The sequence below is a fragment of the Magallana gigas genome, chromosome 5, assembly GCF_963853765.1.
Source record: "Magallana gigas chromosome 5, xbMagGiga1.1, whole genome shotgun sequence".
Classification (NCBI taxonomy): domain Eukaryota; kingdom Metazoa; phylum Mollusca; class Bivalvia; order Ostreida; family Ostreidae; genus Magallana; species Magallana gigas.
In genome coordinates this window covers 56504078-56531636 of record NC_088857.1, presented here as the reverse complement: position 1 = coordinate 56531636, position 27559 = coordinate 56504078, and the positions used below count along the sequence as shown (strand labels likewise).

The window sequence follows — 27559 nt, the reverse complement described above, 5'->3', positions numbered from 1 at the left end:
AGAAAACAAAAAAGAACAGTTCCAAAGTTTCTATTCTTTAGGGCTTTCTGGATTTACATCCTTCTTCAGGTGAACGTACATAAGTTATGAAATTGTTTTCCTTAGAAACGTTTACTATGACGTCATGATGTAACGAGAGTCTTAAACATCCAAGACGTCATAATACAATATAAAACGTTAAAGTTATCTTACAAATTTTGAAATGAAAACTAGTAATTTTTATGGACTTCCTAAAATACATAAAAGTAATCATATAAAAACCGCTATCAAAGATCAGAATCAAGCATATATTACTACTACTGAACCCTTGGATCTGAAGCTTCGACCAATTGTTGCAGGCCCATCATGCCCAACACATCGACTGAGCAACTTTGTGGACATTTTACTTAAGAATATATGTGAAAAAGTCCCTAGTTACATTTGGGATAGCATGGATTTCCTCAACAAAATTCCTGAAACAACAGACCCAAATTCTCTCCTAGTAACATTTGATGTTACTAGTTTATATACAAATATTCCTCATGATTTTGGATTACAAGCTATAAAATTTTGGATAGAAAAACACCCAGAGCTTATTCCGAGAGACTTTTCACCAGACTTCATTTTAGATTCAATACAGTTTATTTTGGAAAACAATACGTTTCATTTTGATGGAGATTTTTACAAACAAATCAAAAGCACTGCAATGGGGACAAAAAATGGCGCCCACCTACAGTATTTTAGTAATGGGATATTTTGAGGAAATTTTGTATCAAAAAGTTGAAAAGGAACTAGACCAAAAAATTAGTGAACACCTTAAACATTCCTGGAAACGATATTTAGACGACTGCTTCATTTTCTGGGAAGAATCCGAGAAGGCCCTTCATGAATTTCACAGTTTTCTTAACACTTTAAATCCAAATATTCAATTCATCATGGAATTCAGTGACTGTTCTATTTCATTTCTGGATATTATGGCTTTAAAAAACCAATCAAAAAATTTCAACACATGTTTATCATAAAACCACGGACACTCATCAGTATCTAAATTTTAAATCCTGTCACCCTACGCACACCAAAAGAAATATCCCGTACAATTTATCAAGAAGAATTTGCACTATTGTTAGTGAAGAAAAAACCAAAGATCAAAGATTGATGGAATTAAAAATGTATCTACGTGCTCAAAATTATCCAGAAAAACTAATAGATTCGGCCATAGAAGAAGCAAAGAAAATACCACAGAATATACTCAGAACAACCAGAAAAAAGGAAAAAGATCAATTTTTAATTCCTTTTGTTACAACCTACAATCCCAAACATTTTAATATATTTCAAGAAGCAAAAAAGAATTTTTCTATCATTGAGCGGGATCCAGAACTTCAACAACTAATTAAAAAATCTGACCTACTCCATAGCCAAAGACAACCACCAAATCTGAAGAAAATATTAACAAGAGCTAAATTTCATTCAACACCAGAAAAATATGTTGTTTCCAAATGCGGAGATTCAAGGTGCGGCACGTGTCCTTATCTAAAGACAGGAGATTCGATTTCTTTTATATGTGGCAAGACTTTTTATGTTAATGAAAATATGTCGTGCAAATCCAAAAATCTGCTTTACTGTATTACATGTAACCACTGTGGCGAAGATTACATCGGCCAAACCGGAACACAACTTACCGCCCGCATGCACGTCCATCGCCAGCAGATCAATGATCCCAGTACCAGAAACACCCCATGCAGTGAACATTTTGACAGATGTGCTAAGGGAGTTTATGAAGTATTCCCATTTTATAAACTTAAAACCGATTCAACCGCCATGAGACTTGTGAAAGAGAACTATATTATTAAATTATTTTCCCCAAAACTCAACAAACATTAAATATTTGTATATATAATCAACTTTATTCTAACCAGTCTTTGTATTTGTTAATTTGTTGATGTCGTTATGATCATATTTTGTCTAATTCAGTTTTCCCGAACTTTAACGTTTTATATTGTATTATGACGTCATGGATCTATTCCTTCCCTGAAAAGACTCTCGTTACATTATGACGTCATAGTAAACGTTTCTAAGGAAAACAATTTCATAACTTATGTACGTTCACCTGAAGAAGGATGTAAATCCAGAAAGCGCTAGTGATTAGAAACTTTGGAACTGTTCATTTTCTTTTTCTTTTTTGATTATTTATACTGTGTGATATCACCTTTCACTCATTTAGGATTATATATATATATATTTTTCAAATTTTCTATATATAAAACCGGACACTGCGATATTTTTTGGATTTAACTATATATATATATATATATATATATATATATATATATATATATATATATATATATATATATATATATATATAGTTTACCCATCTGTAGGTAGTTTCATCCAGTCGCACACTCATTTCAACAATAAACAACAAGTTGTAAGGCATGTTAATTATATATATTTAATCCAATCTTCGACAGATGAGATTACAGAATCAGTAAAAGTCAGGCTGGGCGGGGGAGCAGCGGGGAGAAGAAGCAGTAGAGGAATGACCAGGGCTCCATATATCAGAAGAAGATTTCTAAGGAAATGCTCTGTGGTAGTGGTGGTGGAAATTTCAGCTATGGACATAACTATTTTAAAATAGTTAAGTAAATGACTTAAAAATAAGCCTTCGCTTGCTAAACATAAACATTACAATGTACATACTGTCTATTCAGATATTAATTTGTTGAGGGCTTTCCTGAATAAACATGCCAATCTCAAACATTTACTATGAAATAAATATAATCTGTGACACAAATTAGTTTTAAATATTTTAAACAAAAGAAACATAGCCAGAAACTAATATAAAATTGTTACCAAGACATTCTGGTGGTCCGTAGGTATTCTCTGGACAAGTACATAATCCATATCCTTGCGGTGTTTTGGTACACACGGTGTTTCCCTTGCACTGATCGGTCTCTCCAAACTTATCGCAATCCCCTGTTAAATGTCACAATATATTATAATGGATCATGCTTATTGTTAAAAGTGAACACGAATTTGATCACTTACATATTCACAAGATGAAATAGCCATACATTATTTGTTACCTAGACATTCAGGTGGCCCGTAGGTATTCTCTGGACAAGTACATAATCCATATCCTTGCGGTGTTTTGGTACACACGGTGTTTCCCTTGCATTGATCGGTCTCTCCAAACTTATCGCAATCCCCTGTTAAATGTTACAATATATTATAATGGATCATGCTTATTGTTAACAGTGAACACGAATTTGAGCGCTTGCATATTCACAAGATGAAATAGCCATACATTATTTGTTACCTAGACATTCTGGTGGTCCGTAGGTATTCTCTGGACAAGTGCATTCTCCAAATCCTTGCGGTGTTTCGGTACACTGTGTCTTTCCCTCGCACTGACCGGTCCCACCTAAGTCACATGTACCTGTCAAGGGTAATGTAACAATAAAAAGGAGATGTCCAGGCCCAAGGACCATGGAACTATCTTATTGTAATGACGGCCACCTCTTTGCCAGAAATCTTTCAAAATTAAAAGGACTATGAAACTGATAATTTTAACGAAAAACTTAAATATCATAATAGAGTGAATGACCTGATAATGGTGCAAGACTGATAGAAAATAAATTTTGAATTTCAGTCAACTTCTAAGAAAGGTTTTACACGTATATGTTCTAACAGATAAACAAAAACGAGGTGCCTAGTATACACATTTATTTAAAAAAAAAAAAAACCTTCCATCCCAAGGGACTGCCAGACAGAAACTCTCTTGTGGTTATTTGATTTAAAAAAAGAAGCTTTAACAGCTCTTAAATGTTTCTCACCTGTCTTGGTCCAGCATTTTGTATATTCATCCATCATTAACGTTTAATCACCATCTGGTATTTATACCAAAACCATTTTATATGTACTGCTTATTAGTACTTTTGGTCAGCCAATACTTACTTTTCCATTGAGAAGCCTGTTTCAAATTATAAAATCCTTGCATAACTCTATCTTCTTAATTATATTATATTAAATGATTAATAACTAGATATGAACAAGCTAAGGAAAATAAATTCAATATGAAGAAGCAAGGGAAGATAAATCCATTAGCTGTCTGAACTCTTTCCAAATGCTTTTACAATATCTTAATTTTTTTTTAAAATATGTGTGGTAGAGCCATGAATTCTACAATTTAGATCTTCTAACAATCGATATGCTTCACATCAAAAATGGTAACAAATGGCCTTGTAGTTATCACCATGTCAAGAATGTAGAATTGTTAACGCACGAAGGACGACGACGGACGGAAAACAATTACAATAGGTCACCTGAGTGACACAGGTGACCTTATAAACTGTGTAAATTATATAAATGTGTTTTCTTCCTCTGTTTTAAATAAATGAATCGGGGATAATATTGAAACATGTAAATATTCCGTTGCAAAACATTAGGAAACTTTTGATATGCAACGAGTCGTCATATTACTTTTGATCGGTTCTATACTGCTTCCTGTGTATTCTTACCGGTCGCGTCACGATGGTCAACGGCAGTTTGCATCATGTAAAGGGGTGTGGATTGCGCTCACTTTTAAAACATAAGCTATACTTTTTTGAAATAACTTGATTAGAAAAAAGGTACACTTTATAAAAAAAAATACACTGGTTAATGCCAAAGTATTCAAATTAAAAAAAGCGAAATGAGTTTCTCAAAGTGATTATTTTAGTCTGAGGCCACTGTGAACTCTGAATAAAGAAGCAGTACTTTTCAAAATCTACTTGTTAGGCAGAGTTTAATTTATCATTTGGAAATCTTAATTTAAACTGAACATTTTAGTGCATTATGGGGTTAAATTTAAATATTAATTAGGATCGAGTTCGGGATCCGTGTAATCTGTGTATTGTTGTTTTCGTTCACCAGGCCGAAGCCATTTGCACATTGTCTGTCTTGTCTGCTTTATCTTGATTTTCATATTTTTGTTTCGTTCGGTAGCAAAATCGCTTTAATGGCGCTGCGAGCATTTAGTCCATCAGGGTGTGCTGGGTAGGTCGAGTCCGAGGTATTCTTCATTCAGGGGTAGAATGCAGATAGAGATACAGAGTAGACTGGGCGGGCGATAGACATGCACCGATAGCGGGGACTGTACACGGGTGGAGGTTGGGGGGGGGGGGGGGGGTAATGTGGTGATGACAAGGGTTGAGGACTTGGAGCCCCAGTTGGCCTGCGTGACAAAACTGCTAATTGGGCTGTCATTCTCCATGGAAGGCAGTTGTTCTCAGAGACTTAGTCCCAGGGAGGGCAACAATAGTATTCAAAGTACATGTACGTCAGTCTGGGCGAATGACGTTTCCCATTCTGGAAACACTAGAGTAACAGCAACAGTTACTGGGAGTGTAGCAAGTGTTCCTTATTACACTAGAGTCACATCAGTCAATAGTCGGGTAGTATTCTTCAATGGAAATCTATCTGGAGGCAGTCGAGTTAGTCACGCATCAGAGACTTCAACGTCGGGGCACATGCTCGTCAGAGTAAGAGGGTCGTGCTCTGGGGGACCTTTGTATGGTGGGGACATAATCATATACGTATGCACTTGAAAGTCTTTTATCCCACAGGGGGGTTAGGCACTCTAATTCGGAGCCTTCTGGGACCCATAGTCACTCAAACTTGTCGGATGTCCCTGTGGCAGGGATACAAGGATCAACCGGATAATTAGATGGGGTGCAATGTCCCTGAAGTAGCATAGAAAGCTGATTGAAAGTCCTCTAAACTGTAGTTGAGGCAGTCTGCCAAGTAAAGACCTATCAGCCTAGCCATCAACCCCTTGACCCGTGTCATAGTGTGTATGGCAGTGGAAAGTAAGTCAGGAGGACCTGGTCATAACCCGGGGTGGTACAACCACCTTATCGAGAGGAAGACGCAATCGGTGGTCGGATCGTTGCGTCAAGTGCAAGCAGCATGGACAGTTTAGGATGGAATGTCAAAAGGGGTGGCCAGAGTCCTCAATGCATCCAGATTTAAAAGTATACGTGCGTGTAATGTGCGTGTACTCTCATTGTCAGTAGAGATTGTTGATTTAGAGACTTCAGGCAAAACATCCGATTTGTTGGAAGCGGATTCAAGAGGATCACTACACCTGCAGGGATTGTATGGAAACATCCATATACGAGGATCACCCGAGGTAAGGTTAAGGCATGACCAGAAACATCCATATACGAGGATCAAACGAGGTAAGGTTAAGGCGTGACCTGAAACATCCATACACGAGGATCACCCGAGGTAAGGTTAAGGCGTGACCTGAAAAATCCATACACGAGGATCAACCGAGGTAAGGTCAAGGCGTGACCTGAAACATTCATACACGAGAATCACCCGAGGTAAGGTTAAGGCATGACCTGTGCCATAGACCACGACTATTGGGTTTCCTGGTGTCGGACAAGTTGCAGTGACTGTGTGTAATGTTGTCTTTGTGATGTGACTGTTTAAACGTTCTTATTACAGGCACGTAGCATCGTTTTTGAAAGTGGGGGGCCAGACTCATCCAAAAAATCTTGACAAGCAAAAAAAAAAAAAAAAAAAAAAAAAAAAAAAAAAAGGAAAATGTTACGTTTCCCAAAATCTTCAAAATCCTAATCCGTGGGGGGGGGGGGGGGGGGGGGGGGGGGGGGCTGGCTTACTATATAACTTCACTTTCACTACTTATTTCCTTCTTTTCATATCAATTTTTTACATACTCCCAAAAAAGTGGGGGGGCCAACTCAATGATGATTCCATTTTCTATATGTAAATTTTAAAAAATTGGTTGCTGCGAGAAAAAGTGGGGGGGCCAGGCCCCCCCTGGCCCCCCCTGATGCTACGTGCCTGTATTATCATAACCTCGCGCAAATTGTTGTATGTGTGTCTATTTCAGCCTCTTTAGCAAAATGCAAAGAAAACCTTAACATGCATGTTTATCAAACTTCGTACACTTCATAAGCATGTTTATAGGACAAACCCTATTTATTTTCAAGGAATTCTATTATATATATATTTTTTAATATCGTTAAAATTATGCCACTTAAAATGTATGTACGACTTCCGGTTCGTGAAAGTAAACATTTCAAATCAACAACTTGATATTTCGTTGGATGTAAGCCCTGTAAATGTAAGAAGCAAACGTTTTTTTTCTAAAATGAGGAGTTGAAAAGATGTCCAAAGTGAAAAACTGAAGCAAGCAGGAGAGTAAGTTCACCCTAATTCAATCGAAAGAAGCAGCCGTCTAAGCCGAATTTCGGGCTATATTTAACGAATTACTTAGAGAAGAACAGGTTCATAATTCAGAAGAGACTTTGACGAATATCGTCAGTATGATTAACCGGAAATTCATTTCATGTAAATCGCTGGAGATACGTTACTCCTTTTAAAATATTGGGGTTATAATTACGACGTTAACTCGAATTTTCTCATAGAACAGACTATAAATTGCCAGATCTTAGCTATGTTTCATTTTCTATATGAAACTTAAATTTGCCTACACTAATTGTCTAAATGCGTAATGTATGTCACAGGATAAAGAGAATTTATTAAACTATATTAATAAAGTTTAACACGTTTGTGGTGTGTTTTCACTAGTAATGGAAGGAATAGTACAACCATGTAAATGCACCCATCCCCCAAGGATACACACGGAGCGTGCATATGTGCATGGGGGTAAGAATAAACGAAATATTTTAATTCAAAATGGTTTTCAACAAGTAAAATATTTGGTCTCTTCGATTACATGTTCATTTCTGAATAATGCATTTTTCCCCGCACAATATCTTCATTTCGCGAGGGGGTGATCCGCTTTGCGGTGCCCTTGTTTTAATCATATTTTGGTTACATGCATCTGAAATAGACCATCAAAGAGCTTACATACAGTATTATGTATCATTGAATATTTGTGATATAAATAGCCTCGATGGTTCGCAATTGGGACATTCCTCCTCAAAATAAGGGGGTTTGGATAGAATGTTTTTATTTTGGGTTTTTTATCAATTATTTTTTCAGATACATATGTGATAGTATCAAACATATTTCTATATGTATTTATTCGTTTTATCTATTTCATTATCCGTTTTTGTTAAACACAGTCTTAAATTTTAAATAATCGCCAGTTACACTGCGCCAACATTTTAATAATATAATTCAAAGCAATATTTGATTCACTCACACATCCATGCTCCCATTCACCCATATTTGGCAGTGGTTGCTTTTTTAATAATGGCAAAGAATTAATAATAAATGATAAAGAAAAAATTAAAAAAAAATATTATAATTGTATTAAACATATGTTTCCATACATGCCAGTTGTTGGCAAAATTTTGCATTAGAAATTTCTAATATGAAATATATTTTTCAACTTTGTATTTGTTATATAAATAAAATAACTGCCCTGTTCGACTAGGTAGTATATCTTTTTTAAGACAGCAAAATAAATAATGTTTTGTATATAAAATTATAAAGTTTACAACTTTGTTGTCTTATGACAATAGGAGTTTACCCAATAAAATATCAATAACATTGAAACCAATTCGTAAGGAAGTTGATTGGTAAATATGCATACTTAGGTTGCTCAAAACTGTTGATATTTTTCACAGCTTACAAATACATGTTAGATTGTCTCAACTTCACGCCCACTGTACAACATTGATTTTTTTTTTTCAAAAAGTAATTTACAGGAAGAATTCTATGAAGTAATCTGTATTGTAACCATTGAATAGATGAGTCATTGGTTGTCTTAAAACAGACATTAAAAGCATCAGAAACACAAATTTCCACCCCATATTGTACCAAATCTGAATTCCACTTTGGTATTGCAGTTGGAGTTATTTTTTAGAAAGGTTTTGTACATTTGTTTTGCAAAAGAAAAGGTTTGTTATTTAATGGAATATATGGAGAAAAGGATCTCTTAAGTAAACATTTGATATGTACCGTTTAAAAGGAATTTAGATATGTTGATATTAATAGCACTAACTATACTGTTGTATTGTAATGTACAAATATGCAAATCAAATTCATGTTGAAAAACTATATGTGACAAAACATTTCCATTATCCTCCAGAAAGCGATTGATAATCTTTACACCTTTTTTGTAGCAACTTTTTATAAACAATGTTTTCATACCAACTCTAATATGGCTATTATACCAGACAAGCATAGATATAAAGTTTTTTCAACATAATTATCATCAAAAGATTTTATAACATAGAGAATCGAGTTAAATACATCTTTCCAAAAATTATAATGTTTGGGAATAACACATTCAATAATAAATGCATCTCCAAATTCAAGTAACAAGCTGACAAAGTCTTCACCATTAATGGCCTTCAAGATGGAAGTCCATAAATTATGTCCAATAATTAATAAATTTGTTAATATCCAACATTTTTAAACCTCATTCTTGATATTCTTGAATAACTACTAAACATTTTATTTTATCACACTTTGCATTCCAAACAAATTCAAAAATGTCTTTGTTCAATGTGGTGATAATTTCCCCTTTGGAAGTACGTGAAGACGTAGATAAATGATTGATTCTTAGGAAAACTAGAGATTTTACAACCGTTACACTTCCAATTGGTGTCAGGTTTCTTTTTTCCATTGTTGAAGCATGCACTTAATTTTGGAACTTGTATAGAATAATTCACCTCAGTAATTTTTTCAAGGTCGACAGAAAAGTTAATACCCTTTAAGCTAAAGGTTGAGCCCAAATCTAGTATCTATCTCATGTGGTGAAAAAACCGGATTTGAGAATTTTTTGAGCCAATCCATATGATTTTTGTTTTGAAACTATTTATTTAAAACCAAGTAATGTTTGCATAAAAGTCCAGAGTATCTAAAGATGCAAATAATGAAGTAGGCGAACCATCCAAAATAAGAGATGTGTCATCTGCATATTGACTTATTTTATGTTCTTTGCTGCATATTGTAATACCCTTTATTTTATTGTTTTGTTTATGAATAATATGTGCCATTCTGCCACATTTCTGGGATTTTAATTCTCAAAATGGATTCTAGAAGCTTCAACCATTTTGTTTCAGCTTTAATAAGTCTTTTTGTGCAAGCAGATTTGAGTGCAGTAATAAAATCCCCATTATTATCAATTATTTTGAGACCTCCATGGCAGTAATTCTTGTACAATTGTACTCTTTTTTACTCTATGCACTTTACACCCCCCCCCCCCAAAAAAAAAATAATTGAAAAATATCATTTTCATAATCTTCAAGTATTCAGTGCTTGGGTTGGGTAATGTTAGTACTTAATGATTTAATTTTGATATTATTAATGTCTTTATGAATACAATTCGCCCAGTAGGGGTTAATTTTCTTGATGTCTATTGACTTATTAATTTTCATAGTTCAGAGACTTTTGGTAAATAAATTAAGCCTTCCATTTCATCAAGTGCTACTGAGAACTGAATACCTAGGAGCTCAAAAGTTAAATTTTCTCAACTTGGTTTCCATCGTGAGTTGTGAAATACATCCCTTGAAAAATTTTGCTACCAATCTAAACCGTTTTTGTTTTTGTGAAATTCATTTTTAAGCCTGTAACCTTTGCAAACGAGTCTAAAACCCCGAGGATGCCATCTTATGGTTGAGGTAATGGTTTTCGCCGCGGCCATGTTTTAAAAGGCTTCCCGATGGATTTTACAGCAATATGTAGAAAGCCACTTGTCTGTACTTTATACGATCGTGACGTCATAATTAGCTTTGACGCCACGATCTGCATTCCTGTCGATAGTTCTCAAGGGATGTATCTCAAAGTTAAAAGTGAATTATATCAAACCAGTATAAAACCGCATTTTTCCTTTACATAGATGCTGCCGTAAATGGTAGTCGTACAGAATTCACTCATATTAAAAAACAGTATCAAATAATCGGCAGTTTTAGAGCTTCGTTTTAAGTAAAATACTAATTATAGACTAATGGTTTGGAGACTCTCCCTGCAACGTGTAAACATGAAGAAATTTTAATGCATGTAAAACCAGCCTGACGCAGGGGAAAGATCAACACAATTTTAGAATATTTAACGTAAAATTGGTAGAAAATATAAGTACCAATGTGAATCGTGCTTGGGACACCAACGAATTTACCCCAATTTTTGTAAATCGCTTTTGATTAGTAAAAATGTGCATTATTTTAATGATTTTGTGGAATGTTTCAACAATATCTTCCATAAACGAAATATCTATTTCTTTCCAAAGCGAGAACTTCAAAGTATATGACTTTGTCCTAAAAAAAAAAGAGTTATGTGTTTAGGGTAACCCTACCTAACCTACAAAAATGCCCCGATCCTACCATTTTTAGATGTCTGTTTTTATCCGATTGTGAATTTTATAGTATTTCTATTAAAAAATCCGTTTTTAAATATGACACAAACAAACATTCTTAGGATTCATGCAGAACAAAATATGATAAAATTAAAAAAAATCCCTACCTACCTAACCTAATCTTTTCATCAGTGTTACCCTAAACACACAATTTTTTTAAAGGCCTTAATAAAGGATTTTCTTTAAAAATATGTATGATTTAATGTCATTAATCACCTGCGCCGTTGCAATTTAAATAGATCGTTTGCAATAATAGGATTCGCCCGTCACGTAATTACAATGGAACAGTGGGTGCAGCATTGAAACAAAAGGTGTGGATCAATATTTTTGATGCTATCTAAATAGACATGATACAATAACAGGTTGATGAAATTGCTTATAATACCTTGCAAATTTTTCAAATTGACTACATCATGTCAGATGGTAAACTACCTCAGTGTCATATTGAATTTAGCTTGATAGCTATCATTCATGTCCTGTCATGATTTTATAAGATTATTGACCGATTTTTTTTACACACAATGGCCATAAAATCATGGTTTTTTTTTTTAGAAATGAACATGACCTTACTTTTTAAATCCTTTTTTCCTATTTCAATAGTTATCCTACAATTTTAAAATTGGAATTGACAAATGATCAGGAGATCCTCTGAATTCCCATTGTGAGTGCCCTGCAGGCAAGGGACCTCATGGAACATGTAAGCTTGTTGCTGCTGTTTTGCTTATGGTGGAGAGCTTTGTGGAAAAGGGAAATTTAGCAGTCAGGAAAGGTAAGACAGACAATTTGCAAAGCTTTCATGTGCCAAAGAAAATTTATGATGGTGTGTATTACATATTTTATATACTTTTGAATAGTTAATTTTCACATGAAATCATGGCTCATTGATATGCATATGCTCCGAATGTGTATAATAAAGTGTAGTACTTTATTGGTAAACCACTGGCAGCAGATAGAATCCTTTGGAAAAGAAACACACCGATGAAATGCTGGAGGATCCAAGGAAAGACAAGTACATGAAATACTCATCAGGCTACTCCAGTAACATTAATTTATAACTGTGTGGTGAACTTCTGTTCCATCTGCCCCCAACTACTACAGTAAAATGGATAGTATAATTGTAATACATGTAATATTGTGGAATCATTTAAATTCGTGGAGGCCAATTTTCGTGGATTGTTGGGTTTTTTTTGCTTATTCGTGGGGATGTAATTTCGTGGATGTGTTAGTTTTCAGTTTTAAAAACTCTTTCAAAACTGGAGGACGTAAATTCGTGGGGGAGGACTACCCACGAAAATTTGGCCACCACGAATTCTAATGATTCCACAGTACGTTATCTTTATTTTATACAGATTTTTGGTTGCAGGTAGAGACCATGATTACCTTCAATAACATTTAACAGAGCATCCTGTTGACAAAGCAGTTGCTGTAACGAAACGAATGAACATAACTTTACAACCTAAATGCATTTATGAGATTGTTTAATTAATATGTTTGTGTTAGAGTCAGGTATATAACATTCCTACAAGCTCTGGCTAGTGGGTTAACCCTTTAGCTCGATCAGTAGGGTGCTGGACTGGCATGCCAGAGGACGAAGGTTCAAACCCCAGCCGAGGCTTAATCTAAATATGGCAACACATATAAGAATATCATATACAGGTTCATTGTATCAACAAAAAGCTGCATGTTGATTTAACATACATGCAGGTAAAAAATGTCCCTCTTTCATTTTATTGTCCTCTTTTAAGGTCCCTCCAAAAGATGCCAAGGTCATAGAGAAATCTACAAGGATGCAAACCAAGAGTAAAACCTGGTTTGATGAAAGAAAATGGCGAATTTCTGCCTCACGTTTCGATGACATTGTAAAAATGACTTGCCACAGTGACACTAGAAAATTGTGTTCTAGCATTTACCAACCTAAGTCAATCATTACCTATCCCATCATTCATGGTAGGCAGCATGAGAGTAGAGCATTTGCATGTTTGAAGAACTGACTTATTTCAAAGTCAAAAAGTATGTGTTATTTGTGTCTGTCAAATACCCTTTCCTTGGTGCTACACCAGATGGTTAAGTAGAGAATGATGCCATAGTAGAAGTTAAATGTCCATATGGAGGAAGAGTTGTTGATATTAAACCTGGGAAGAAATTCCCATTTCTTGTTGAATCAAATTAAAATTACATTGAAATCAAGTCATAAATACTATTATCAAAACCGATTTGGTTTGACTTTTCCTATAGCGTCACGATCATTTCTGTCAGCTACGTCATGCATAAATTATACACGCCACCGGTGTGAAAACTATATGATTGGTTAACTCCTATTTTTAGGCTGAGTTATCAGTATACGCTTATGCAATGCCAGAGCTGAAGGATTTCTCAGAACAGTTTATTTCCCCCCAATATTATTCATTCAAAATGTTTAAATTCTGTGCTAAACTCTCTCTCTCTCTCTCTCTCTCTCTCTCTCTCTCTGTCTCTCTCTGTGTGTGTGTGTGTGTGTGTAAACGGGCGTTAAACCATAGCCTCAAGCTACGGTCCAGAGTACGGCGTTATAAAAAATATAATATTTAAAAGTTGCATGTGCTAAGCGTTCATTTCATGTAAATACCGTAAATGTATAATGCACATGTATTACCTACTAACTTGCCAGTCAAAGTGATAGGTATGAATTCCTTGATTTCTACACCTTTCGATCGGCAATCGACAGTCAATAAAAGTATTGAACGATGGTGTGAAAGAACGAGACGGAAGTGGAGAGTGCAAGGAGGTTTGTACATGTGCGTCTTCATTAGGCAAGTGTCCGATTCGTTTCTCTTCTGTTGCCCTATCACTTTCGGTGTAAATATATATACTAAAATATCCACAAACCATTTACTGCAGATTTCTTTATTTTACCTGTCTCTGAACCCCCAATCACCCGCTCCATACATGAACACTGGTTTGTTTACATGCATAAAAATACAGTTCTTGATCCGCTTTCCGAGTACGGTTAAAGGTTGTTTATTAGGAGAAAGTTTGGGGCGGGTAAAGCTACAATTATTAACAGTAGTAAACTAAATGAAGAATTATTTAAATGGATTATTTGCACAAAATGTGGTATGGTATGATGTAAATATTTTTAAAAAATAGTGTTATTTTTATACGCGGCAAATTGCCGTAAAGTTTTTTTGTACATGTAAGTATTGTATGCACTGTAGCTTTATATTTTCTAACCCAAAATTTATACACAGAGCTACAGCTATATATGTTATGTACCGTATGTATTGCATGTTTTATCACAAGTGTACACTTTCGAAAAATAACCCAATTTCGACAGTCACGAGTACCCATGTGAATTTTTCATTCTCTGATATGTTGTTGTTCTGTCCGTGCATAATTTAGTCTTAGTTAACCAGCAGCCAATCAGCGGTAAGCTGAATCCACCAATAAAAAAACTGTGGTTAAGGTGCGGGTATTGTTTATGTATGACGTAGCTGAAAAAGTTGAACGCGACGCGATCGGAAAAGTCAAACCAAATCGGTTTTAGTAATATTACTAAATCCAAGGACAACTGTATATTTCAGGTAGAAAACTCTGCTACTTCATTGATCCTGAAACTTAAATATGATGTGGAATAGTGTCGTTTTAGTTTATTGATAAAGCTAGAAATGTTCTAGAAGAAACATTTCAGACTATATGTTGCTTCTTGTTTGTAATAGGCTGGTATGCTATTTGTTTCCATGCACATGTAAGCTTATTTACATATTATGCACACTTCATTGTTGAAGTTTTTGGTGCACTAGATATAACAGAAAGAAGATAGAATGTGCATTTTTTGATGCAATTGCTTGGTGTTTGGATCTTCATTTGAAGTTACATTAAATTAAGTCATTCTGTTTCTGTGAAATGAAAAAAGTCAGTCATACTACTGTTTTGTAACAATATATTGTACAATTAACATCGCTGCTCCGAAGGGAAGGGGGGGGGGTATAATTTTTATACCCGCACTTCCTAAAGAAAATTCGGGTATATTGTTGTTACCCTGTTCCGTCCGTCTGTCCGTCACGTTTTACTTTCTCAAACTGCTCTCACATCTTATAAACCAGCAAACTGAACTCTTGGAGTTTGATTTGGGGTGTTATGTTGTTTTGTAAAAAGGTTTCAAACATTCTTTGGTAGTCCTGGGGGTCAAATAATTAGTAAAAAAATGACGTTTTTTCACCCAAAAACCTTCTTTCTCGAACTCCCCCTACATTTTCAGAAGTAGACAAATCATCTCTTGGAATATGTTTTAGGGTATCCTTTAGATGCAAAATAAGGTTTCAGAAATTTCAGTTTTTTCCCGGGGGTCATTAAATGGCTGAAAAATGACTTCTTTTTTTTTTAACAAAGAAACTGGTTTCAAAAACAAGAAAATTTTTTGCAGTAGCCAAATGATCTTCTAGAATATAATTGGGGGTGTCATTTTGAAGTGTGATCAGGTTCCAGAACTGTTTTTATCAAGGGGATAAGTGGGCAACAAAAAATGATGTATTTTTGCTAAAAAAAAAAGTATGGTTCCCAGAACTCCTCTTACAACTTTTAGAGCAGCTACGTCATCTCTTGGGATATAATTGGGGCTGTCCTATAGATGTGCAATAAGGTTTTAAAAATTTAACTTTCATCCAGGGAGTCAAAAAGTAGCAGAAAATTGACGTTTATCACTCCAAAAAAAACACCAGAGATCCAAGAACTCCTCTTATGATTTAATGCATAGACGCATCATATCTTGGGATATGATAGGGACTGTTCTTATAGATGTGCATTATAAGGTTTTGAAAAATTAAATTTAACCCCGGGGCTCATGACCTACATACCGTTTGATGCCCTTTAAGGATCAAGAATATATATGGTTAAGGGGTGGGGATCTCAACCGTTTTCGAGATATTTGTGCACTTCCTGTTCGAGGGGGGACACGACCACCCCCGAGGCCCATGATCTACATACCCTTTGATGCCCCTTGACACAAGGAACAAGAGTATTTATTGTTTAAGGTTGGGGATCTCAACTGTTTTGAAGATATTAAGGGACTTGCTGTTCGAGGGGGGTCAGGACCACCCACAGGGGCCATGACCTACATAACATTTGATGCCCCTTGACATAAGGAACAAGAATATATATGGTTTAGGGGTCATGATTATTTATAACAGTTTCTGAGATATATCGTAATTTCCAATTCCTGGGGTATGGTGAGGACCCCAGGGGTCAGATCTAATAAACCCTATATATTGCCAGTAACAGTCAATATATGATTATAAAAACCTATATTATTATCTTTGTCCGTTGTCAAGTTATCATTTACAATAGAGTCTAGGATTCTTCCCATCAGGTTCAATGTTAGACCCCACACTCTTTTTGACCCTCCAGAAAAGTGGTTGTTTAACCCCAAATGAGAAAAATCAAACCAGGGTGCACAACTAGATATGCAGGCCTATCATATCCTAGAGTTTTGTACAATTCTGTTCAGCCATCTCTGAGAAACAAAATCAGAGCAGAAGAGAAGAAAAAAAGATGAAGAATAATACATGTAATAAGAACCGTACAAAAACAATAAGTCTCCAAATTTCGTTTGGGAGACTTAAAAATAAAGATTAAATAGAGATAGGATCGCCAAACATCAATAATTTAAAGATAATTGACAATTTCTGATTCTAAGGGGGTCAGGATGGCCCCTTAGGGTCATGACTTACATACCATAATGATCTGATGCGCCGTGACCAAAGGAGTAATAATATCTTTGGATTAAAGTGGGATTCTCAGTGGTTTTTATGATATTTGATAATTTCAGGAAGAGCACTTAGGATCATGACCTACATACCATCTGAAATGCCTTGAACAAAGAAACAATAATATATGTACATGATATATGATTCAATTTAAGAACTAGATATAGAATTATCATCTATGTTTTGTAATACCTCCTCTGTAAATATACATGTATTAGTTTGTGTTTTGTTCTATACTGTTCATGTTCTTGACTGTAGTATGGCTTAGTCTTATTTTAAATTACATTAAAACATTGTCAAATATATGACTTGGAACCCCCACCCCCAAACGCAACTAAAATATAAACTGACGCCCCCCCCCCCCCCCCCCCCTCCTTTCCTCTGGAAAATTATCTGGATCCGAGCATGTATTCCTCTTCAAACTATAAACAAAATGAAATTTAAAAAAAACTTGCATTTATTTATTCTTAAAATGAAAATAACCTTACATTTACACTTTTCTTAATTGTTAAATGATCTATTAAAATCCAAATATAATTTGGGATCTAAAAAGTTTTATAAGCTGGTAAAAATATAATTCTTTACAAAAATTACATTACACCTTGCATAATTGACAAATGATCTATTGAGATATGAGCAAAAAACATATTTCTACCTTGGGATCAATAACTAATATTCATTGACAAGTTAAAATTAATAACAATAAACCCCCTCCAATCAAACCTGGTTCTAAAAATTCAGTCTTCTTACATTCTTACATGTGTACAGTAGCAAATTTTAAATCCTTTCTTGACTGCTTTTTCTCTCCTAATGCTCATTAACATATTGGAAATAGCTTAATTAAATTTTGAAGATTTATGAACAAAATGGTATATGCATGTGTATTCGCCTATTTGGGGCAATTGTAGTCTCCTTAACAAAGCAGTGTCCTAAGTAGGCTAGGAATTGCCCACCTGGATCAAACACTACATATGAATAAAATAAAATACTTTATTATTTCTAGTTCTAGAAGGACAGGGTGTCTCCAAGGGGGCATAAACTATATACAATTTGATGCGCAATGACACAAAAAGCAAGAATAAATTATATGGTTTAGGGATGAGGATCTCAAAACTTATTAAAATATACAGTGTATCATCATTTCCTTTTTCATAGGGGGGAGGGTTAAAGACAACACGTAGGGGTCATGTACTTTACGATATGATGATAAGTTTCTACACTTACTTACATGTAATACACAAATTTAATACGAAGTTGTTACCGTGTCAATATGGGCTCAATTCAATAGTGTAAATCTGACATATGAAAAAATAACTTTTGCAATTTAAATGACAGAAAGTGTACAAATGCAATAGGATAGTTAACGATGATAAGCTTATTAAAATAGTAAATGATGATGATACAGTATGCTGGCAAAGGGAGATCACTTATATAGAAAGTGAAAGTCATACTTATGTACATACCGGTGTCTCATAATATTGTGCTGCTATACATGTTTTATGCTTACCTACATGTATATTGGTCAACATCATAATGATAATCCAATTAGAGCACAATATGAATCTCTTTAGCTGACCATCACAAAAGAAATGTTTATGCATGTAAACTAATCATTTTCTGCATATGGAAAACACATACATGTATGTATACACCACGTGAAATCCATCTAAACGAAGAGCTGGGTAACACTAGTACCCGCTATTGAGATCTGCAGACTTGTGTTGTGTACGTAACTTCCGCTTATTGTGATGTACACTTCCAATTGAAATAAACAATAAAGTTTAAATATAGTATTTTCCCCAAAAATAATGTTACCAAACATTGAAGCGCAATGGGTTAGAGTGTTTACATGTCTGTAAGGGCATTGGTGTCCAAAGTGTATTTTTTGGTAATTTAACTATTGATATAATATAATATAATTGATATATGAATTTTAATGGGGGGATGTAGAGAGGGGACGGGACCCTCACTCCCACCTCTTCTCTAAATCCGGGCACACAATGATGTACAGCCGGCAACATAATTTAATTTTGTTTGTAATAATTACATAGACCATTATACTTTCTATGACATTAAATGTTATGATTATTGATTTACATAAAATTCACATGCAAACAGTTCAACCCGAAATTGCACATAAAGTGCTGCTCATTTGTATCATCATATGGGAAGGGATCTCATTCTTCAGTTATGAAAATTATAATTTTTAAATGTATTACCGTAACTTGCATGTGGCCTTTATTTTTAGCTCACCTGAGCTGAAAGCTCAAGTGAGATATTCTGATCACATTTTGTCCGTCTGTCCGTAAACCTTTCACATTTTCAACATCTTTTCCAGAACCGCTGAGCAAATTTCAACCACACTTGGCACAATGCACCCTTAGGCAAAGGGGATTCAAAGTTGTGAAAATTAAAGACCACACCCTTTTTAAAAGGGGAGATAATTAGGAATTATTTAAAATTTTTGTAAAATTTAATAATTCTTCTACTCAAGAACCCTTTAGTTAGAAAAACTGATAGTTTTGTGAAAGCATCCTCAGGTAGTGTAGATTCAGAGTTGTGAAAATCATGACCCCCAGGGGTAGGGCGGGCCCACAATGTGGGGGGACGAATTTTACATAGGAATATATAGATTAAATCTTAAAACTTGTGTGGAGACATCCTCAGGTAGGGTAGATTAAAAGTTGTGAAAATCATGACTCCCAGGAGTAGGGCGGACTCACAATGTCGGGGGGGGGGGATGGGTTAGGGTCGAATTTTACATAGGAAGATATTGAGTAAATCTTTAAAAAAATTCTTCTAATCAACCATTTGGCCAGGAAATCTGAAACTTGTGTGGAACGATACTCTGGTAGTGTAGATTCAAAATTGTGAAAATCATTACCTGAGAGGGTAGGGTGAGGCCACAACTGGGGGCTGTCGAATTTATATAGGAATATATAGATTAAACCATTAAAAATCTTTTTCTCAAGATCCATTTGGGCAGGAAAGCTCAAACTTGTGTGGAAACATCCTCAGGTAATGTTGATTCAAAGTTGTGAAAATCATGACCACCGGGGTAGTGCGAAGTCACAAAATGGGGGGGGGGGGGGGGTCGGATTTTATATAGGAATATAAAGAGTAAATCCTTAAAAATCTTCTTTTCAGAAACCATTCAGCCAGGAAAGCTCTAACTTGTGTGCAGACGTGCTCAGGTAGTGTATATTCAACGTTGTGAAAATCATGACTCCCAGGAGTAGGGCGAGCCCACAATGGGGGGGGGGTCGAATTTTACATAGGAATATATTGAGTAAATCTTTAAAACTCTTCTCAAGAACCATTTGGCCAGGAAAGCTGAAACTTGTGTCGAAGGATACTCAGGTAGTGTAGATTCAAAGTTGTGAAAATCATGACTCCGAGGGGTAGGGCGGGCCCACAATGTGGGGGGGTTGGGGTTCGAATTTTACATGGGAATATATAAAGTAAATCTTTTAAAATCTTCTTCTCAAAAACCATTTGGCCAGGAAATTTAAAACATGCATGGAAGCATCCTTAGGTAGTGTAGATTAAAAGTTGTGAAATCATGACCCCCATAATTATACAAGTAATTGAAACAGACTCTTGTTATCTTTTTCATGATTTAACCACAACTAACATTTAATGACCAAAAAATGGTATAAACATTGCGACATAATATTCATTGCAAAATGACTACATGTTTTATGATCAAATGACTAATAATTCATCGTTCTCAAGTACAATAGGTTTTCTTAAGTTTGACAATGAAAAGCTAACAAATACTACTCTTGAACCAGGAACACATTTACTGGATGGTAGTGGATGACTTAGAATTTAATATGTCTTGGAGAGGCCAATCACTCTTTCTACGTGAATTCTCTTGGGTGCAATTCTCCTGTCTCGAACAACATCTTTTGGCTCAAGTTGCGATTTACCTTTCAGCATGGTAGGAGTATTAACATATACATCTTGCATCATAATTCCACGGTCTGCTATTATACTATATTTTAGCAGAAACATATTTGATTCCGGTTTTTATTATGTTGGAACACTCTGTAATCTGTCGATCTGATGCTGAACCATCAAAAGACTCACTTTTAAATGAGACTGCACCTCTAGGGGTACAACCGATCATTGTTTTCAGTGTATTACGATGTTTGTAACTTGACCAAGTTATTGAGTGGAGGTTTACATCTAACTTTTGAATCGGAATCTCGGTTGCATCCAAAACTAATCTCGTAGTTGGGAACTTCCGAAAATATTCAGGCATGTTTTTGTCGATTATTTCACGGGAAGGCCAAATGTCAAGTTTCTTGAGCTGACAGTATATAAAATTTATCCACATCACAATAATTTTGGATACTGTTGATTCACTGATTTCAAACATGAAACTAAGTTTATAATCTTCTTTGGCTGGTCCCTGGGGTAGGGTGGGGCCACAATGGGGGATGGATTTTGACATAAGAATATATAGAGGAAATCTTCTTCACACAAACTATTTGGCAAGATAAGCTCAATTTGGAGTGGAGCATACTCCGATAGTGTAGATTCAAGTTCGTTCAAATCATTGTCCCTGGGGGTTGGGCGGGGCCACAATTGGGGATGCATTTTTACATAGGAATATATAGTGAAAATCTTTAACAATATCCTGGGAAAGTTTTGAGTTCAAAAAGCAGTAACTTGTGTGAAAGTATGGGTTGTGCAGATTAATATTTGTTCAAACCATGATTCCCTAGAAAAAAGAGGGGGGAGGAGGTCATATAGAAATAGAGAAAAATTTTCTCACAGCTACAACAACAAAGGGGGCTTGAATTTTACCATAAAAATATGTGGATAGAAATCAGCAGATTTTTAAAAAAAATTTGAGCAAGATACACTGTACTTAGTTGTCAAGATATTGTTATTTGATACTGTAATGCTAATTTGATCAGAGCTTAGGCAATTGTTGCTCAGGTGAGCGATGTGGCTCCTGTGCCTCTTGTTAAAATTTGGAAGATAATTTATGATTTTATTGTAGTGTTAACATTTAATCGGGACATATAATAAATTAACTAATTACAAGATATCAATTCGAGGATCATGGCAAGAGGCGATATATATAGGCTGAAATCAATGCACAAAATGATGTATTTTATTACCCTTAACTTGCCAGAAGATAAGACAATCGTATATGATGCATATGGTGTTTAATTTTCAATACAGAGTTTACCCCTATAGTGAAACCTCCTTTCAAAATGAATAATTATCATTCGGGGTAACATTAATGCATCGTTAATTCAGAAAACAGGGCAGATTTAACTTCTCTTTCTGGGGAAATTCTGGCTTAAAAGTTACTCGAGTTGCACCCCTTGTTAGTCCAGTGTTTATGCTCAATAATAAACAAAGTGAAGTAAAATTATTAAAGTTGTATTTCAAAGATCAACAGAAAAGGTTCTGATATTAAAACTAATAGACAATTGATTGGGGAAAAAGTCTTGATTTCGGAAAATATTGATGATATTTTTGATTGGGAATGGGTCAGATAAACGGACCAAGAAAAAGCACTGGGTCCTAAATAACTTGCTGTAAACCCCTTTCATTGCGACGACTTTAAATCGCGATTTATTTGAGATGTAATGGTTTGCGGCGATTAATTTTCGCGACCAAGCTTTATTTACATCTGTTTTTTATTACAACAATATGACAAACACACTGGTCCTCAACGAGAAATATTTGCGACAATGAAGCTCTCGCGAGCCTTTGAAAATGTCTCGCAGGCGAATAAAAGTTGGTTTATTCTTAGAAAAAACGGTATTTCATTTCTTGAAACATACATTGTCATAAACAGTCTAAATATATTGTTGTAGGGTACACAGTAACTATTGGTTTTAAGACATTTAAAGTTTCTCTACCCTTGATGTTTTTAAGGTTAAATCCGTCTAATATCTGTTTAAATTTGAAGATTTATATGTAAACATTCAAATTGAACGTAAATATTGGTATGTTGCAAATGTTTTGTTCATGCTGTTGGAAGCTAACACAGGTACACTATCAGGGCAATTGTAGTGACGACTGCTCTTCAATCAAACATCATACTTTGTTTACTTATTCCTATATAATAAAGCAATTTATGAAAAACATTAATTGCAATCCTTTATTTTATGTATTTTGATATTTTGAGGCCATTTAAACTTGCCAGTATGAAAGTTATCACGTTTAGAAAGCATTTTGATACAATTTTTCAACCATGAATAAGTACAGTATTCTGGAATGCTCTCATGACGTAATGCAAAAATTGGAAGACCTTATATGAATGTACATGTAAGTATTTAAATCAAACTAATAGAAGATGCCTTCTAAAAGGAGACTTAAGAGCAAACAGATTGTCAAATTATTTGGTTAAAGTAAATTACCGTTGATTGAGTTATTTCCGTCTGTAAATGTGTTTTGACATTCAGATTGCTTTCCTCGCTCAAGGACTAATAAGTTTTTTAAAATATTTTCAAAAACTGTACTCGTCATAGTCTTTCCCCTTTGTATATTTCTTTGCAATCTCTATTTAACCGAAATGCAAAACTACAACAATATTCTATTTTATATGAACAAGTGAAAAGCTGTCAATGTGACAGCAAACCGGGTTTTTTTTTATGTCAACTTTATCCATAATCCATGTCAACCTTGAATTGATAAACACTACTTACCGTATCCAGTGAAATGGAGTACCCTATACGCAATATTTATGTCAACTTTATCCATAATCCATGTCAACCTTGAATTGATAAACACTACTTACCGTATCCAGTGAAATGGAGTACCCTATACGCAATATTTATGTCAACTTTATCCATAATCCATGTCAACCTTGAATTGATAAACACTACTTACCGTATCCAGTGAAATGGAGTACCCTATACGCAATATTTATGTCAACTTTATCCATAATCCATGTCAACCTTGAATTGATAAACACTACTTACCGTATCCAGTGAAATGGAGTACCCTATACGCAATATTTATGTCAACTTTATCCATAATCCATGTCAACCTTGAATTGATAAACACTACTTACCGTATCCAGTGAAATGGAGTACCCTATACGCAATATTTATGTCAACTTTATCCATAATCCATGTCAACCTTGAATTGAAAAACACTACTTACCGTATCCAGTGAAATGGAGTACCCTATACGCAATATTTATGTCAACTTTATCCATAATCCATGTCAACCTTGAATTGATAAACACTACTTACCGTATCCAGTGAAATGGAGTACCCTATACGCAATATTTATGTCAACTTTATCCATAATCCATGTCAACCTTGAATTGATAAACACTACTTACCGTATCCAGTGAAATGGAGTACCCTATACGCAATATTTATGTCAACTTTATCCATAATCCATGTCAACCTTGAATTGATAAACACTACTTACCGTATCCAGTGAAATGGAGTACCCTATACGCAATATTTATGTCAACTTTATCCATAATCCATGTCAACCTTGAATTGATAAACACTACTTACCGTATCCAGTGAAATGGAGTACCCTATACGCAATATTTATGTCAACTTTATCCATAATCCATGTCAACCTTGAATTGATAAACACTACTTACCGTATCCAGTGAAATGGAGTACCCTATACGCAATATTTATGTCAACTTTATCCATAATCCATGTCAACCTTGAATTGATAAACACTACTTACCTTATCCAGTGAAATGGAGTACCCTTTACGCAATATTTATGTCAACTTTATCCATAATCCATGTCAACCTTGAATTGATAAACACTACTTACCGTATCCAGTGAAATGGAGTACCCTATACGCAATATTTATGTCAACTTTATCCATAATCCATGTCAACCTTGAATTGAAAAACACTACTTACCGTATCCAGTGAAATGGAGTACCCTATACGCAATATTTATGTCAACTTTATCCATAATCCATGTCAACCTTGAATTGATAAACACTACTTACCGTATTCAGTGAAATGGAGTACCCTATACGCAATATTTATGTCAACTTTATCCATAATCCATGTCAACCTTGAATTGAAAAACACTACTTACCGTATCCAGTGAAATGGAGTACCCTATACGCAATATTTATGTCAACTTTATCCATAATCCATGTCAACCTTGAATTGATAAACACTACTTACCGTATCCAGTGAAATGGAGTACCCTATACGCAATATTTATGTCAACTTTATCCATAATCCATGTCAACCTTGAATTGATAAACACTACTTACCGTATCCAGTGAAATGGAGTACCCTATACGCAATATTTTGCCAAAAAATGATTAAGTTCAACAGCTGGTTTATTTTTTTTTTATAAATAATCAGAAAACAAAATCCTAGCAATATGCACACCTCTAATGTTTGACCGATTGATCTGCAAAAGAACAACTTCCTATCTTGAAAACTGTAGGAGGAGTTATCCGTACAATGAGGATACCCTTCATGCAATATTTTGCCAAAATATTATTAAGTTCAAAAGCTAGTATTTTTTTTTTTTTATAAATAATTAGAAATCAAAATTGTAGCACTATGCACACCTCCAAGATATGTATAATATATCTGCAAAACTTTTTATATTGAAAACTGTAGGAGGGGTTATCAGTATAATGAGGGAACCCTTTTGGCTGCGCCCGCCTGCCATTTTCACCATTTCAATAACCGGATTTTTCCGTTGGAAAACCGGTTTAAAAACTAATGCTTACCAGGACATCCATTGGATTCGGCAGTAAATTTAGGGGGGTTATCGTAATACCCAGGCACACATTTACAGTTGGAATCAGGGGACCCAGGCTCCGGAACGCAGATGGCATTTACACCACAATCTCCATTTGATACACAGTTGCCCATTCCGAGAATGGATAAGCAGACAGTCAATAACGTCCTTAACCTTTCATATTCACACAGCAAATTTAACAGTATTTATAAGCACCTACGCTTATATTGGGCAAATAATCGTGATAGATGAAAGACATGTACATATCTTAGTGCCTGAGGGGAAAAATGTATTCGGTTTTTTGTGATCGGCTTCGGCCGATCACTGTTGTGTCCATATGAGACATCCGGCAAATGCTTCCACGTGAGCACACATTCCGCTTGCATAAGTAGTTCTTATAAAAACTTGAAGTTTTGTTTAGTATTTATATAACATTTTACTCAGTTTTATTTTAATTCATTTACCTTAAGAGATGCAAACATACATAAAATACAGTTCGACCTGTTTAAATCACGAATGCACATTTTGTCTCACGCGTAAGAATTTCGATTGAAAGATTCATTCAGTAATGCAGTTGACCTCGATGAACTGACCTCAATCATAAGAACTGACCTCAATCATAAGAAGATGCTCCATGAACTGACCTCGATCTATTGATGTTGCATAATAGTAGCTAGGAAGACGGCTTGATTTATAAACAAGGTTACGTTATAATGCAACCTCAATAGCAAGTTATGATGGCATTCATTGTTTTTCTGTCGCATTAAATTATTTCAATACAACTCTTTCTTTGTATACGTGTTAATGCTCTTTGAAGAGCTCTACACAGTATTCTGAAGAAGAAGAAGATACTTTAACGTTTAATAATTACGTTAAAAATATAAAACTTGAGAAGGAGTTTACGAACGGATTTCCCCAAATTTATTTCAAAATTAAATTTGTTGACGGTTTATAATGATGAAATTATGGTGTACAAATTCAAAATATTCTATATTTTGTAATACAGTACTTTTTTAATTATTTTACATCAAACTGATCATGTTGATTGCTTCTAGCTATCAATATATCACTATTGCCGATCATTCCTTTAAAAGGAATACTTTTTCTTTTTTCGCAGTAAGGTCTATCGTACTCTACATGACATCTCAATAACTTAAAAACGTGATAGAAGATTATGTTTAGCCACTGACCATGTTGAATAAGACAATTTCATTTTGAAAGTGTTTTGGTTATATTGTTTATAGTAAAAGTTAAAGAACGGTGGTAAGATCGATGAGTTTACACAAAGTGCGGTCTTGGGTATACGTACTGTTTAACACAATCTTTGTCGAACAAATGCAAAACGGCGTGCAAAGAGGTACATCAACAAATTGAAATTGGTCGGCTTTTAAGGTAGTTCATCCATAACTATAATATTTCATATCTAATAGATTGTAAGTTTGATCATTGAAATCTTAATGTGATTTTAAGGAGTTTATTATATAATAAAGATTCACTTTTGAAATCTTTAAGAAAAAATTAATTTTAATAAATTTATTATATGTTGAAGTTAACATTGAAGTCTATGGGAAAAATGTATTTTTGAATATATTTCTTTAGTATAAATAATTTTCTCACATTTCTCTTGATAAAAAATCACAAAAGCTTTCCCTTTCTCCAAATATGCTAAAATAATTCATAGTTTACCATATGTATTTTCAGAAAATGATTTTTTAAAGGACTATGTGCGGTATTATGCATTTTTTGCCCCCAAAATCAAAGTTTTAAAAAGAGCT

The 27559-nt window shown here is 34.7% G+C and overlaps 1 protein-coding gene across 2 annotated transcripts; it reads right to left on the bottom strand.

Moving 5' to 3' along the window:
• Nucleotides 1-2417: 2417 nt before the first annotated feature.
• LOC105318366 (stabilin-1) lies at nt 2418-25957 on the bottom strand. Of its 2 annotated transcripts, none has more exons than XM_020063310.3 (5): nt 25774-25957; nt 3299-3418; nt 3066-3188; nt 2833-2955; nt 2418-2603 (listed from the first exon to the last, which is right to left on the bottom strand). In XM_020063310.3, the coding sequence occupies exons 1-5, from the start codon at nt 25916-25918 to the stop codon at nt 2422-2424; spliced, it is 693 nt and encodes a 230-aa protein (XP_019918869.3). In that variant the 5' UTR covers nt 25919-25957; the 3' UTR covers nt 2418-2421. The 2 variants fall into 2 exon arrangements, with proteins under 2 accessions (XP_019918869.3, XP_065939827.1); XM_066083755.1 differs by having other exon boundaries at nt 2418-2591.
• Nucleotides 25958-27559: the final 1602 nt, after the last annotated feature.